Genomic DNA, 16,931 nt, shown 5'->3' with positions numbered 1-16,931 from the left:
TTTTGAATACCACCACTCATGTTATCATTCATCTAGGACTCTGACCTCGCATTGTTTAACTATCAGTGCCACTGCCACCCCCATGACCACTATCTGCCCATCACTAATATATGAACTTTCTAATTTGCTACCTACCTAAAGGCATCTTTTTAAAATGGCACCAACATGTATATTGTTGAATGCTGCCCTTGCTCTTGTTTATATTGTCCTTCATTGAGCACACAGACGCGTGCATTAATGGCCCTGATTCATGCCTACTGCTAAACTGTATCACTAGGACTCATCATTATTTCTACCTAGTTGCAGTATATTTTAGCAACCCTTATTGAGTCACATGCCAGACTCTGCCTCCTAGACGCCCTCCGCAGTACTACATTATCTTATCACTCTGTGGCTACCCACGACTATGTATGCCCCCACCAGAAACCTAGCCTTGGTGTGCCTCCTCACCCTGATCTCCTTCAATAGCAGGAGCATATTCCTACCTTCACCCCTACCTACTAGCAATAAATTACACCCCTGCACGCCCAGGAGACATACAACCATGGCCAAGCACCCTAATCCTGATAACCACATCACACTGACTAACTTTCTGCCAGCCTTGAACCTGCCAATGCGGATCAAGTCGACTTCTTTCCTGCCACCCTTGAAGCCGTTGCATACCACACCTCTAACTATAACCCACGCACTGCCCACAGTAACTGCCACAAACAATTACCCACTGGTAATTTGGGGCCCGCCACTTGACATACCTCAACCTACTAAGACCTCTGATCATCCTTCCATGACCCACACCACACTGATGCGCAGTCATCCATGCCTTTCGACGATCCGGAATGCCAAGCTTGGTAACAGAGTTGGTAAATCCTACAAGATACCTTCTGTCCCATTATCCACAAACAATTCTCCTCTACATTCATCCAAAACAAAACATAAGCTCTCGAAGAAGACTAGACTGGCCATGGCCACACCCTTGTTCCCTGCCCACAACAACAACCCTAATACCATCCGAGGTGCCTTGATCAATGCCAGGTCCCTAATTGCCCATGCAGTAGATATTGCTGATCTTATCCAAGAAAACAATCTGGACTGCCTCGCTATAACCGAGACATGGTTACACGCAGCAGCTGGACCATCCCTCCTTCTAGTGACCCCAATTAATTATACGGTCCTTAGAACAGACAGAGACTCCGCCAGAGGAGGTGAGGTGGCATTCATAGCCAAAACCACACTGGGACTGAGAGTTGTCACATACCCCTACCAATTCCTGCAAACTATTGACTGCTAAACTCCCCCTCACAAACTCCAGAACTATAACACTGCATCTAATTTACAGACCTCATGGACCGCTGAGCTCTTTCGAGGAAGAAATTAATGCACTCTTGTCCACTAATATGAAACCCACCTCACAAATCCTCATACTAGGTGACCTTAATCTAGTTTCAATGACCCGACTGACATTCAGGCTACATCCATTGCCAACACCTTAGTGGAGCTTGGTCTCACTCGGAGTCCTTCTCCCCTCCCATAACAAAGGTAGAATCCTCGATTGAATAGCGGACATTAACTGCAGAACAACCATCACCTCCATTGAGCCTCAACCTTGGACAGACCACTCCCTCCTCTCATTTAACCTTCAAGATCACATCCTTCCTAATACTGACCACCCCATTGCCCCAGCCATGCCTACCAGAAATAAAAAGAATATTACTATAGACAAACGTTTGCCTCTCCTCCAACCCCTACTTAAGCCCACCTTTGCCTCCTCCGACCCATCAGATTTGGTGGACCTTTACAACAAAACCATGACTATGGCACTAGACAACATTGCCCCTTTAAAAATGTGCAAAAGCAAACCTAAAGCACACCTCAAATCGTGGTTCACCTGAAAACTGAAAGCCCTAAGAAATGAAAAAAGAAAATGTGAAACATTCGAAACATCCTGGAGAAATAACTCTTCCCCAGTCAATAAAGACATCATGCTCAAAATCTCAGCCAGATATAAAGAAGAAATTCTGATAGCTAAAAGAGAAACCTATAATAACAGGATAGAAAAGGCTAGCTCAAGTTCCAGAGAATTATTTACTATCTTAAATCTCCCATCCCCTCAACTGCATCAAAGACGAGACCTGGTGCACCAAAATTCAAGAAGCCTTAACTAATAAAATCACTCTGCTTCAAAAGAAAATAGCAGCTAAAAAACAGTCTGTTTCCACAGTAGACCATGCTCAAACCTACTCCCATCTTGCCGAAACCACCACAACGATCCAAATGTGCCGCAGTATCCACCCAAGAAGAAATCAACATTATTGCATCATTGAAACCCTCTAATTGCCAAGGTGACTTTTGTCCAGCTTCGGTCATCAAAGACACAGCCAACGAATTGGCCCCCTTTATAACTACCCTCATCAATGCCTCCTTTCACACAGGCACTGTCCCAACTAATTTAAAGAATTCATGGGTACTCCCACTACTACAAAATCCTACACTCAACCCTAGCATCCCCACTAATTTCTGTCCTACCACCACGGTACCTTTTCTCCTTAAAACCATTGACAAGGCTGCCTATAACCAAATTCAAACTTACCTCGAGACCCATAAGCTACTTGGACTCTGACAATCTGGATTGAGGCCCCAACACAGAACAGAAAGTGCCCTGATCCATCTAAAGGTCCAGATCGATGACCTAAAGGACAAACGGAAATCCGCTGTCTTGCTCCTGCTGGACCTTTCAACCATCTTTCATTTGGTTGATCACAAGGTGCTTTGTAGACACGTAGCCACTGTGGCTCACTTTTCAACAGAAGCAACAGCTTGGATCCAATCTTTCCTCAACAGATCCGAGAGTCTTCTCTGCCTCTGCAGCAGCTGACCCCATCCCCATCACCTGTGGTGTTCAACAAGGTTAATGTTTATCACCTACCAAATAGAATGTGTTCACCAAACCTCTGTTTGATGATCTGGACCATCTTGGTGTCATCTACACTAACTATGCAGATGACACCCAGACCCTCCGGCTTCTATTAGGAGACTATGATACAGACCTTGCCCTTGTCAATAAAATGTATCTCATCATTCAGGCTTGGCCACTCAAGGTCTCTGCCTGAATGATGAGAAGACTGAGTTACTTCTGTTAGCCTCCCGTACCAACATGAAGAAATTGAGCAACATATACCAATCTTTCAACATTGATCGTAATGATATAAAGGTGACCAACGAGGTTAAAACACTGGGCTTTTACCTAGACTCCTCCCTGAGTCTGCGCAGACAGGTTAGTGCAACTGCTTCAACCACCGCATACACCTGCAAGCTTATCAATTCTTGCAAACCCTTTCTCTCCCCGGAAAGCTGTATGAACCTAGCGTGTGCGCTAGCTTTATCTAAAATGGACTACTGCAATGCCCTTTATTTAGGAGCAAGTAAATCTATCATCAATAAACTCCAAATTCTGCAGAACAATGCCCTTAGAACTGCCTTGGGCATCCCCAGACAGCAACATATATCTCAACAACCAGACGGAACAGGCTATCCATCCAAGAAAGAATCCAGCTTAAAAAGGCCTCCCTTACCTACAATAATAACGCTGCTACCCCCTCTATACTTGATTTGTCAAAAACAACCCCACCAGACCAACCAGGATGACTAACACTGGCCACTTAAGGGTGTCGAGATTAGAAAGCTAAAAGAGCGGGGGGTAGCAGCTTTCCAGTGATGGCTGCCCAACTCTGGTACTCCCTCCCCCCACACTAAGCACAGACCAATCCTTCTACAAATTTAGAAAAGACACCAAAGGTTTGTTGATCTCCAAAGACACACCTGTTTAGACACTACCTCCTTCCCTCACCCATTTGTATATATTTCCCTCCAGTATCCTCTTACTGTACTACTTTGCCTATGTATGTATCCACCTCGCCTCTTGCTTAGTGTGCAACTGTTTTCTTGCCACACCCCTCTGTTTGTAATTATTTTGTATGCTACCTATTATTGCTACATTCCCCTATTTGTAACTATTGTGCGTACTATCTAGTCTGTAACCAATGGAAATGCATATTCTTGTAATACACCCAGATACCTTAGAGTGGGGTGCGCAATATAAATAATAAACAATACAATGTTGTCATTGTGCTTGTGGTGGTCCAAGGGGGATTACATGGTCCCAACAGGAACATAATACTTCACTAGAATTCCCACTAGCCCAAGGTCAGATGCACAAAACTCTTCTGGGCGGGGAAATGGATATCCAGGGACTCTGGTAGGGAGGAGTACGTGATTTTACTCTAGAGCACCAGGGGTCTTGGAGGTAAGGGAGGTCGTAGAGAACGAGGCACTATATTTCTGTACAGATGGCTACGTATTGCCGCCAACCGTTTGTGTCCAATATGAAAAAAGGCGTTTGTACTGCAAAAACCCAATGGTTCAGACAAGAGGAGATGCGTTGAATGTATCTTTGACATATCTGACAATTGTGCATGTGACTGCATGTTATTCATGTGTTCTGCCTATAATGTATAGCATGGCTATCCACTGTCCTAGTGGTTGATAAACTATTTTTAATACCCACTCTCTCTCTTGAACTGCAACCTATTGAATACAGCCGAGTACCACAAAAATGTTGGTCCAGCTATCACAGTCACTTACATAGCAGTCATCTCTTTGCCTGAATTTTATATTGTTTTAAACCAACCCTTTCCGCTATTAATTGAATAGTCTCCTAATTCTAATTACTATTTGCATGCAATGTAATGCTCTTTTTATTTTCATGTTTGCACAGACTACAGCCTTCTGTAGGCCTTCCACCCCACAGCTCTTCAAAGCCATAACCATGGCAGCAGGCTCTTGAAGCGAGGTGGAGTGAGCGCGACAAAGCGGTTGCTTTATTAAAATCTAGTTTATTAACTAATCAAGGGCTAGCTTTCCATTTCTCTACAGGGTTGCCCCTACCTATTCTAAGATAACTCTGTTCTCGTCTTTAATGTGAGGGTCACAAGAAAGAGTTTCCGTCCTCTGTCCAAAACATACTCTAACCCTACTACTAAGTTTCAAATAGTTCAGTATTTATAGAAAACGAAATACCAGGAGAATGTCTTCCTTCTCTTGGGAAACTGGTTCAGTCTTATCTTTTGCTTCAGTTTCTGAATCAACACAGAGGGTTGCAGGGCAGGAGAATGACTCCCTTCTGCCTAACCACGCAATAGTCCTCAAATGTCCCTTTAGTTCCTCCAACAGAGTTTCACAGATGTGTTCCACAATTCCAATGGTCAGGGGTGTTGTTAGGTCTGGAAAAGATCAGGGGCTAAGCAAATGTCGGGACTGGCAGAACTCAGGCTAGCTATAGCCTTTCAGTTGTAGCCCCTGAGCTTTTATCTGGGGCTACAACCAAAAGACCATGGGGCTATAGCCCCCGGACCCCCCCCCTAGCAACGCCTCTGCCAATGGACCTTCTTGACCTTCTTCCACACTGAAAGTTCTCTCTAAATAGCTCTGGGTGACTGTTCTCCTGTGCACTGTTGTTAATGTAATCACAGTGACGAGGGAGAGTACTCTTATTAATTTCAGTGTCACCACTGTGATGAGGATGGACCTTCTTGTTGCACTTTTGACTTTTGACTTTGTCCACTTAGCCAACTATTGTTGTAGTAATGGAGACTACTCCTGAATGCTTCTTCTCTTTGGCTTCTCTTAGTGTTACCACAGGGATGAGGGAGATCACTTCTCTTGGGTATCAAAGAGCAACCTTGATGTGGTTATGTCTTGGCCCCTGCACGGGTCTCTTGCTATGCCTGTTATCTTCTGTCTTGAGTGCGAGCATCACTGGTTCTTCTTGAGGGGGCCAGACTGCTTCTCTCCACCGCAAGACTTCTGTGACTCAGTCGGCAGCATCTTCCTGGTGGTTTGCCTCTTCCTTTGAGGCCTTGGCAGTATCCACCCTCCTTGCGATCCGCCACTGCCTGGTACTCTTCTTCTGTACGGGTTGGCGGTTTGTCTCCCTGTTAGTCGTGTGATCGCAATGGGCCACTCTCGCTCCAGACTGGTTCTCCTGGCTCTCATGTCCAGTTTCACTACTGCTCTGCGTTCTAATCTCCCGGACTCCTTGAACATTGAAGGTTAGTCCTTTCACTCTTTTTATTCAGGTACAGCTAGTACCTCCCAAGCGTAAACGCAGAGTCGTTTGTTTGTCTCTGTGGATTGATCTCCAGTCCTCTTTCCGTCCTCTTTGTTTCGGTATGGTTGGCTGCCAAACTACAAGCACTCTTTGTAGAGTTGTCATTCTTCCACTTCTCAGTCCTATTAAAAAGTGTATGTGTGAATAGGTCAGCATCACAGTAACAAGTGGAGACTTTAGGGGCTGATGCCTTAGAAAGGTTGGGGGGGGGGGTGTAAGGATATCCATTGGAGGTAATAGGGGAGTTCCAAAAAACGAAAGGGAGGCCTTATCCCTGGGGGGGCGGGGAATTCAAGGGGGCGTCTCTCGCTCTGAGGTCCTTCCGCTTTTAACCACCCGTAGGGGGAATATTGGGTAGCAGCCTAGCCTCATAGAGAAGGGCTCCCCACTGGGAAGAGGTGACGGAATCCCTTGAATTGTCAGCCTATACAAATTTCAAATAACAATATATGTCTGTTCCATTATACGCTGTGTAGGCATTCCACAGAAGTGGGGCTTGAGCTGAAAAGCTTCCTCCTTGCGTGGTATACCCACAAGTAGCAACAACTAGCAGGCGTTAATAAGATGAATGAAGAGTCCTGTAAAGAGTAATTCAGTTATCCAGGTGCCATTCAATGGATCTATTTAAAGGTAACACATAAAGTCTTGAAGGTGGTTCGATCCTTTAATGGTTAGCCATTGTGGAGATTGGCAATGATTGAAAGATGATCACTGCATCACAGCCCAAAGGTCAGTTGGATCTCTACATTTTGATCTTATTGCAATTATTTTACCCTGGGCCTGTTCTTGATTTGCAAGCCCCTGTGCAGCAAAAAACATGCGTGGCCCCACTTTTACATATACATTGACCTTGCCGGAAGAGACAATACTGAAAATTGCATGCAAGTACTGATGCCACTGTTTTGTACTCTAGTGCATCATGGGAAGTTACACTACTATCATTTAACAAGCGACAAAAACTCTGTGATGCAGTTATGACTAGTTCCTATGTTATAAACTGAGCAACATGTATAGTTTGTTAAACTAACCAGGCTTTTTCGAGGAGTGCTATAAATTGAAAACTTCTACAGCCTAACAACTTTGACAGATGAAATACAATTAAAGAAAACCTTTTTCTCAAAATCGCACACTTTCGTTGAGTAAAGAATCTGGAATTTAAGAACCACCCCCAATTTAAGCCTGTGATTGGACCATATGTCTTTGCCGCTCTGGTTGGCCTGTGACTGGACCATATGTCTTTGCCGCTCTGGTTGGCCAGTGACTGGACCATATGTCTTTGCCGCTCTGGTTGGCCTGTGACTGTACCATATGTCTTCGCCGCTCTGGTTGGCCTGTGACTGAACCATATGTCTTCGCCTCTCTGGTTGGCCTGTGACTGGACCATATGTCTTTGCCGCTCTGGTTGGCCAGTGACTGGACCATATGTCTTTGCCCCTCTGGTTGGCCTGTGACTGTACCATATGTCTTTGCCGCTCTGGTTGGCCTGTGACTGTACCATATGTCTTTGCCGTTCTGGTTGGCCTGTGACTGGACCATATGTCTTCGCCGCTCTGGTTGGCCTGTGACTGGACCATATGTCTTTGCCGCTCTGGTTGGCCTGTGACTGGACCATGTGTCTTTGCCGCTCTGGTTGGCCTGTGACTGTACCATATGTCTTTGCCGCTCTGGTTGGCCTGTGACTGTACCATATGTCTTTGCCGCTCTGGTTGGCCTGTGACTGGTCCATATGTCTTTGCCGCTCTGGTTGGCCTGTGACTGGACCATGTGTCTTCGCTGCTCTGGTTGGTAAATCTATAAAAAATCAATCTGATAAATACATAAATCCTCGTAGAAATCCATTATCCAAGATAGTAGCTGTACATTTTCTGTTCAGAATGGAAGCATACAAGTAATGGCATATACTACATAATGTGAGGAAAATCTTTCTCCTCTTGGTTCTGCAACCTAATGTGAAGCTTTAAAAAAAACAACCTGCAGCTTGTAATTATTAACAAAGTAAAGAAAATGTGAAGTTCCAAAAGAGAAAAAAAAACACTTTTTTTGTCTGGAATCATGGAAGTAAATTGGAAAGTTTCAAAGTGGAGCAAGGGGTCATTTTGTGACTCCTTTTAATTGTCTTGAGAGAAGATGCAGTTTCGAGTAGTCTGCTAGTAGAGCTGTGGCAGAGCTTTCAGATGCAAAAGGCCCATCAGCTCTATCACCTGTGGTGTTGCCCCTTTAAGAATGTGTCTTGACGTTGTCATGAATGACTGTCAATAAAAGGAACCTCGGCCGGCAGGTGCGGGAGAACTGCAGCAGACTCCATGAATGGCACTTCTGCCTCATGTCTCATTTATTGGGCCTGCAGGCTGATGCTGTGTGATCACGACGCTGCTACCCTGGCCTGCAGGCTGTTGCCATGTGGACCAAAGTACTGCAGCCACCACTGATCTGGGTGCCCCCAAATGAGCATGTGTAAACAGGGAGCCCCCAGACCACAAGCTGTAGAGCTGAGCCCCTGGCAAGTAATAATAATAATAATAATAATTGGTGTTGGCTGTGTGACCACGGCAACTGTATGTTTATACTGGTTGCCCCGAGCAACCATCGGGCTAGCCCATGTGCCCGCCCGCAACAACAATGATTGAAGATTATGCTGTGTGCCCCCAGCACTGATTAGGACGGCTTGTGTGCCCACCAACTGCCCCGCCCCCACAACATCACCCATAAGTCAATGTCCAATTGGAGGTAGTCCTGCTATTGACAGCTGCCAAGCAGCCGATGTCTTGAATGTGCAGACCTGTTCCGGGATTGTGAAGCCCCCAGGAGAGCAAGGCCTTGGGCAGCTGTACAGGCGACTCATACCTTCTGCTGGCCATGGCATTACCGATGAGTGGGGAGCCCTCCACAATTCCATAATGGGAATGGAAAAATGTTTTTCAAATTGCACCGTTTTGTGTTGGTTACATTTGCTTTCAGATTGGCGGAAAGGCATGTGTCTGTACTCTCTAGTAAACATGCAGACTGCATGGTACATAACTGGGTTGCCCACATAACCCATGAGAAGGTGCCATACAGTCATGTCTTGGCCCAAAATTAAGACTGAAATTCAGTACCAATCAGATGGCTTCCTCTTATTAAAACAACTTTTGGGGCAGTGCCCCTTGAAGGAAATGTAATAGAAGAAGAAACGCCCCAATATCGGGGACACACTGGTCCTTGCTACAGCAGAGCTCGACCATCACTGCATAATTCACCCTGCTCAGTTCTCTTGATCACCCACCACTCTAATGGCCTTGTCTCTACGGAACTCCTCAGCTGTTGCGCAGCTCTTTGACCCCTTCAGTGATGAGGATGAGTAAGTTCGTCCTGGTTTCCCAGAAGCCATCTTTGTAGACTCTGCCCACTCCTGCAGTGGCTAAGCCATCCTCCTTGTATCTTAGAAGTCACCTGGTAAAGGCAAGTAAGTCTCACCCTAGCACTTGCTGCTCACCAGCCATTCAGGAGTAACTCGCTTTCCCTGGGCGGCCCCCTCAATGAAACCCAATTACCATTCACAACTCTGTTACATTTTAACTGTAAAACAGATGCTTTTGTGATTCGTAAATTTTTTCTTCTGCTTGCCCAGTAATTCATGCACATTAAAAGATGCATGCTTGCATATCCTTCTCGGATCATGCAGGTCCAGCTGCTTCCTGTGGCACTGCTCTGCACCACCACAGATCCGGGCCTATCCATGCAGCTGTGTGCTTGTAAGCGGGGGACAGTCTCTTATGTGTCTTCCCTCCTTTATTAGGAGTATTTTTACTGCCGATGTTGTGTATTTGTCTGTTTTTAGAGCATCTAAGTAGCTCCTACACCACATGTCTATAGGGCTGGTTAGTTCCCTCTGGTCAGAGGATTCGATGTAAAATGTATTCCATGATTAATTGTGCACCTATCCAGTTGCGCACGCCCCCTTTCCCCCCCCCACCCACCGGTGCAGCATGGGTAAATACTACTCTTGTGCTTAGAATCTAGAAACGAATCAGTCAGCACTGTATATTATGAAATAAACCTTTCTCAATTTAACCAGTGGGGACATTTTTATTTTTTTACTTTGCATTGTCATACATAATATATTAACTGGGTTAATGTACGACATCTTCCCGTTATTTAAAAAAAGATCATGTTGTTATTTTCTAAAACATATCCAAAGCAAACTCTAATAACATAACGTATGGAACAGCAATGAAGAACAATCCACCCAAAATGGAACAGGCAATGTTTACAAAACAACAACAAAACAAACCAGGCACATAGCAAACTCACAGCCACCTACCACAGCACAGCCCCAAACCCAGCCCACAAGTCATCGTGTAATCTAATTCCAAATAAAATTCATTCCCGACCGTACAAATTACCGAAGGGCGCCCATTGCTCGAGGTAAATATCCTCGTGGTCCTTATTCAACATTATCTTTTCATAGTTGGACAGGTCCTGCAACTTCACCAACCAGTCCTCTACATAAGGTTACTTTATATCTGCTTACCCCTGCAACCACCAAATCTCTGCTTCCCTCCCCCCCACCCGCAACCACCAAATCTGCTTCCCTCCCCCCCCACAACCACCAAATCTATTAATCTACTGCTCATATTCCTTACCCATCTCGAATCTTCCCTCTGCATGACAACAAAACAACTTGAACAGGAGTTCTCGGGAACGTGATATTTAACACCACATCCACTCTATCCAACACTCCCCACCCCCAGAAACTTCAAACTCTTGAACACATTGTTGCACAAAGCATGTGTAACAATGTTCCTCTGGCCCTGTTGTAAACCCAGTGCACATCTGTGTGCAACAGCCCCATCCTAAACATCCGTACAGGTGTCCAGTAAAGTCGCTCTAAAACCTTCGGGACCAGATGTCCAGTATAGTCGCTCTAAAACCTTCAGGGCCTTTTTATAATGCATGCCTGGATCTTTATAAAGAGTTCTTTTGTTAATGTGTTTATTTGTAACTTTTTAGTGTTGCACAGGGTTTTTAGGTGTGTGGCACAGGAACTGTGGGCGTCCATAAGTATACACAAATTCGGTGAGTTAAGCGCTCACTTTGGAGGTCTCTGGGTTACCTATAGTCCATCAGTTTAAATATCGCCATTGCAGCTTTAGTCTCTTGTTTACAAGATTGATGACATTGAGGTGGGTAATGGGAGAAATTGTTTACAGTGCTATGAAGCAAGAAAAACGGTGCGCTCAATGAAAAAATCTGTAATTTGTTTGGCTGCCCCGTGAATTCTGGCCGATGGAGATTCGAACTGCTTTCATCGCTGGTCTTCTTTCTATATTTGTAGCGTTCAGACAGCAGTGATCAACGTGTTCAAAGGCGGAGGTTTGCAAAATAATGAACTCTACGCCCTGAATGAAAGTGTCAGGTATGTTGGATTTTTTTGGATGAGCTGTTACTTTGCTAACACATTGAATCTCATGAGTGATTTCTATCAAACACCCAGGCTAAGTTACCTCAGCAACACAAAATGCTCTCTGCATCAATATGCGTTCAGCATTGAATGAGTTGGTGCAAAGGTTTCTGAATAGTTTCATACATGAGTTGGAGGATGGCTGAGTCGGTCCAATTCTTTTTTTTTAATTTTTTTTATTTATTATTATTTTTTTTAATTTCCAGTTTGCATTTATTGAATTCTTACTATTCTATAATGTAGATTGTAGATGGAAGACTAGAATAAAAAATGAACTCGTCCTGTTGCCTGTAAACAAAATAGTTAGAAAATAAACATAGAAAAGTAAAAAATCTAGTCCTGATTACGAATGGGATCTAATCCAGGAAAGCAGGAGGAATACAATGCAGTAAAACAAGGAAAAGAAAAGCAAATATATGCAATAAACCAACAAATGGGATCTAAACTATCTGCCTTACATTTCACAATTTGTTAATAAATGCACACAATTCAATTCTAGGAGCACAGAAAATGGAGCTAGGTGCTTTGAAATAGGGACACCATCCCTCATAGACATGAGTAATATTTGCTAGCTCAGGTATGTCCGCTAACCATTGATCCAAAGTAGGACGAGCCAGTGCTTTCCAGAATCCAAGAAATTGCCTTTTAGTCTCCACGTAAATTAAATACAAAGGTGATGAAGCTGGAGCATGGGTAATCCAATGAGTCTCTGATACAGGTAAATGGTGCTAAATTGGGACAAAGCACAATCCAAGCCATGGACTGGTTCTGAGAATTCACATTATAAAATCACGGTTTCTTAACTAACTTAAATAGTGTAACATAGTTAAATAGACGGATTGAACCCCGGATATCTTGCGCTGTTGAGTACAATAAAGTACATGTAGTTTCCCAGGTTTTCATGTAGAAGACCTAATTGGTAGTAAGGTAGGTCAGCCAACACGTTTTGCCACCCACGCGGGTCTTTCTCAAGGCTATATTAGAACTGGGCTTCCCACGATTACTGGGTAAATGGGTATGCTGGTTCGGAGCATCCCGAATGGATTAGTAGGATGGCACTCCTGCGCTAGATTTAGTTGTCTGTATTGACACGAATATCTGTTGCTCTCGAAGTGAGCCATTGTTGGCTCTATAATTTGATGGAACATTTTCAAGATGTCAGTTCTTGGTCCGTTTTGGGTTTTTTCTTGTTTGGTGGTCCCCAGTATGAATACGAAGGGGCACCCAGAGTGAGTTGGGCTCATGTGATCGGACGATGTTTCCTGGTGATAAGTTATTAATATGCCTGTAGATGGGCAGAGTGGATGCTGGCAGTAGGTGATGTCAATCACAAGACATGTGTCAAGGATTATACCGTTCAGTCATGGCAAAGGGCTGTCGCAGAGTTGTTCTGAATAGAATTGGCGGCATGCACAAAGTTGTAGAATGTGTGTGTAGCTAAGTGACATTGCATAGTGTGTGGTAATTGGTATGCGCTCTTTGGGTCCAAGAGTGGGATGGGTTTTAAGACATGGTCTCTGGTGCGGGGGGAGGGAGTTGGATGTATGAGTCTTAGTGGAGGTCATTCTGTGCCCGGGCACACAGATCTCCTTCCTATTCAGCTATCCATTTTATAAAAACACATTGAATTCATGATCGGAGTTTAAGCCGTTGATTACACATCCGAACTGGCAAATTAGTCTTGCTTCCCGTTGTCTCAATGTTAGTTCTCGGTTGCTGCATCTTGTTCCACAGAAGACTGGCTGTAGTCCAACAAAACTGATGTCTTTTTCCTCATTCAACTGATGTTCTTTTTGCCAGTGTTTAGCAAGTGTGAGTCTGGCGCCCTGTGATCCTAACATATTCAAATGCTCACAATATCCTACCACAAGTTCTCTTATGGTTCTCCCCACATATCTTTTCAGATACACATACAATGGTATAAATTACGTACTTTGTGCGCCAAGTTATGTGTTCTGTGAAAGTGCTAACCCTTCACCACTGGACCATAGATGTTCCTTTGAAAGAGCAAGGCAAACACACCCTGTTAAATAAACAGGATGTGTCTGCCTCACTCACGTGTTCACAGGGCAGGCCCTACTATGAATGCCATCCTAATACAGAAAACAAACGCTTTTCAGATTTACAAAGTGTGTGTTTGCTGTATTAGGATTTGGCATTCATAAGACTGCCTGTCCTGTGAACGTGTTTTTAAATTCTCTGCTCCCAACAGTAACAAGCTCGAGCTCCCAGTAGAGGATTCCTGCTTGATTACTGCCGCAAGTGCAGATAATTAAAGAAACAGATGGAACTGTTTCTGCATACAAAATGGATGCCTCAAAGTCATGACTTGGCGGCACATTTGCACCTTATTTTTCATAGAAACTTAAAAAAATATATATTTCTTTAACCATAAAGTTTTTGAGAGAACTTCCCCTTTAACTGTCTTTTGGTTACCTGATGCCCTATTTTAGCCCAACACAGGTATTCAATCTGCCCCTTTCCAGCCAACCTTTCACCCTTCCTTTTCTTCTCACTCCCTTACCCCCTGCCACTTATGTTTCACCCTTCCATCACTATCTTCACTTGCCTATTTCTTCTACAATCTATCATTCACCTTGACTTTGCTCCATTCCTTTTTGTACACGCTTTCCTTCTTTCATAGCTCTCAGCCGTAACTCTAACTTCTTCCTCTTCTCACCGCACCCCTCAAACCAGATGCTCCCATTCTGCATAATCTACAACCTTGTCTATCCCTCTCATATGGCACAGCACGGGCTCCTCTCCCTAACTGCCAATCACTCTTTCAATTGCCCCCTGCAATGTGCAATTCTCCTGTAACAAGTCTTCCTGTATCACTGACCACTTTGACTCTGATCACCCACAACGTTCACGTCTTACTATCGCAGAATCTTGATCTCCTTTCATGACTGTGCTACGCTAGCAGATTTCCATACAGACCTTACCTTGTGCCACTCCACCTGCTGGGAACGGTGTTGGTGTAGGGAACTTTCGCAATAAGGCCCTCGCCACTTCCCTCTGTCTCCCCCTGATAGCCTCTTCCTCTTTTAAATATGTCACTATTTATCACCCACCTCATACGCCTCTGTTCTGGCTCTCTAACTCCCTGGTCATCAACTCTCTTTCCTGACCTAAACCTTCATATTCCATCACTTCACACCAACATCCTGGTTGTCGTTCTGTTGGACTTCAACCTTCACAAGCTCTCTACAGCTACCTGCCTTGAACTTAACTCCTTCCTATTTGACCACACCCTCTATGACTTGCCTACCCACTCTGGAGGGGGAAGTATCTTGGCTTTGTTTTTCTCTACTTGACTATCCTCTGCCTCTGATCACTCCAATGTTCAGTTGGACATCTCTTTCCCTCTGCTCAGGGACTTCATGTGGGGGTCGCCAAGGGTTGCAGATGCGACCTCTGGGGACTCCTTTGCGACCCCAATTATTTAAAACCATTAAAAAAGAAAAAATCTTTGGAAAAACAAAAAAAAAGACAGAAGCTCCTGATGTAGCAGGGGGCCCCCTGCAGCCACTGCAGCTGCTGCAGGGATGATGCCCATCAAGGCTGAAACACGTGTATGGGGTTGCTGTGGTACTCTTGTTCAGAGGAGAATTGCCTAGCATTTCGGTGCTGGACTGCCCCTGGGCAGGACATAGACTGATATGCAGGGATATTTCTCCACTGTGAAAGGGACAGTGAGCTAAAGACTTGGTTGAGACTCTCCCGGGGGTCATACACCCAAGAACAAGTCAATGGGCTCTGTTCGTGCAGGTATAGAGACTCCCAGAACCCCCTTTGTTTAGAACACTCCATATATATTTGTGGACCAGGCACATTTCCCCTCTTTCTACGCTACATCATGGATATTGCGCACACGTGGCGATCTGGGCCGTCACGGGGTGTGGCGTGCCCTGTGCTTTAAGGAGCTTGGTAGAAGCCCCCAGAGCATGGCTCGCACCCCAAATTTTGTGCTATGCCATTTTCTGACAAAAGGGGTAGTGTGCAGTGCGTGCCTTTAAAGTCTGCCAGTGAGTTCCCAGGTGCCAAGCATCTCGTGGGTGTTTTCAATTTTAATGCGATATCATTGCTGCACACAAATCCGTGGCACCAGTTATTTAAATGATGGTGGCTTTTTAAGTCCTCTGGCACCCAGTATTACGCTTGGATTATAAAAACCAATGGGGGGGGGTCTTGGGTATATTGAAAGAAGCTTTCCCAGGTATTATACTCCAGCAAAGCTAACATTACCAGGTGCACGTTCCCTTAGTGCACGCAGACCAGTAGACTAATAGGGTTCTTCTATCGTAGTGGTAGCTGACTCATAGATACATTTATAACCAGGGAATTTTGTTGATAATAAACCTTGTCAATGATTTAATTTTCACGCCTTGCCCGTGAAGCATTTTGCTCCTGGGTAAATCGCCAAGCACGCCTCCCCAGGTCAGTGCTTTTTGGCCTTGTTTCACACAGCAACACCACAGATAACTTCTGTGTCCAGTGATCTATAAATGTTTCATACACTAGCTGTAGGCTGCGTTAGAGATTTTGGTTACCCAAGTACTGCATTATGTATGTTTTACATATAGACCCCACGTCGAATATAGAAAATGACATTCCACAAATGTGTGATTGTGGACAAATCACTCCCCTCTCTGTACCTCAGTTCTTATATCTGGCTGAAATGAGAGCACCTGGAAACACAGTTGATAGCAAACGACCTTCATATTTTTCATATGTGTCTATCACTTCCTGTGATGTAACTTGAGATTGGGGTCATGACATCACTTCTGGTCATGTTATCAGGGGGGGTCAAGGGTCATGTGATGTCACTTCCGATACCCCTGGCATTTTGGTGAAATGACATCCCTGCCTCTGCTCCCGACTGTTATTTTCCCCTAAGTCTCCTGGTCCCTCTTCAATGACAGCAGTAATTCAAGCCCCAATCTCTTGACCTGTACCTTGATGACACGAGGACCTCAATCTCCCCACTCTCTCCCTAATTTAAGCCTCGTCCATTGACTGTGAAAGTCAGAAAAGGCACAATTTACTTTTGACATTCGACCAGCACTTTCACTCCTTGTCCTGTGCCATGAGTTACCTCTGAGATCTAGACCCTCAAAACAGACATGCCTTTTGACCTACAATGCTGATGCAAATCACAGACTCCGAGCCCTCTCCTAGTCTCCAAATATTCCATTGCATTCCTCACCTCTGGACTGGACTCTACCAAAACCTACTTCACACACCTAAACTTCTCCCTCCAAGTAACTACTCTAACCTCCAAGTTTTACTCAAATATTCTAAGCCAGTAACCATTGCCACCTCCTT

At 44.6% G+C, this 16,931-nt stretch overlaps 1 protein-coding gene across 4 annotated transcripts in view; it reads left to right on the top strand.

Moving 5' to 3' along the window:
• PRR5L (proline rich 5 like) overlaps nucleotides 1-16,931 on the top strand; it is a 344,445-nt gene that overhangs the window by 175,343 nt on the left and 152,171 nt on the right. For all 4 annotated transcript variants that reach the window (XM_069623352.1, XM_069623350.1, XM_069623353.1 and 1 more), the window contains one exon: nucleotides 11,478-11,558. In XM_069623352.1, the coding sequence (XP_069479453.1) occupies nucleotides 11,478-11,558 (81 nt within the window). The remainder of the gene's footprint in view (nucleotides 1-11,477; nucleotides 11,559-16,931) is intronic.

Source organism: Ambystoma mexicanum, chromosome 11, assembly GCF_040938575.1.
Source record: "Ambystoma mexicanum isolate Mex_15411 chromosome 11, UKY_AmexF1_1, whole genome shotgun sequence".
In the NCBI taxonomy this organism is placed as follows: Eukaryota; Metazoa; Chordata; class Amphibia; order Caudata; family Ambystomatidae; genus Ambystoma; species Ambystoma mexicanum.
The sequence above is the reverse complement of the archived record's forward strand: the minus strand, read 5'-3'. Positions and strand labels throughout refer to the sequence as shown.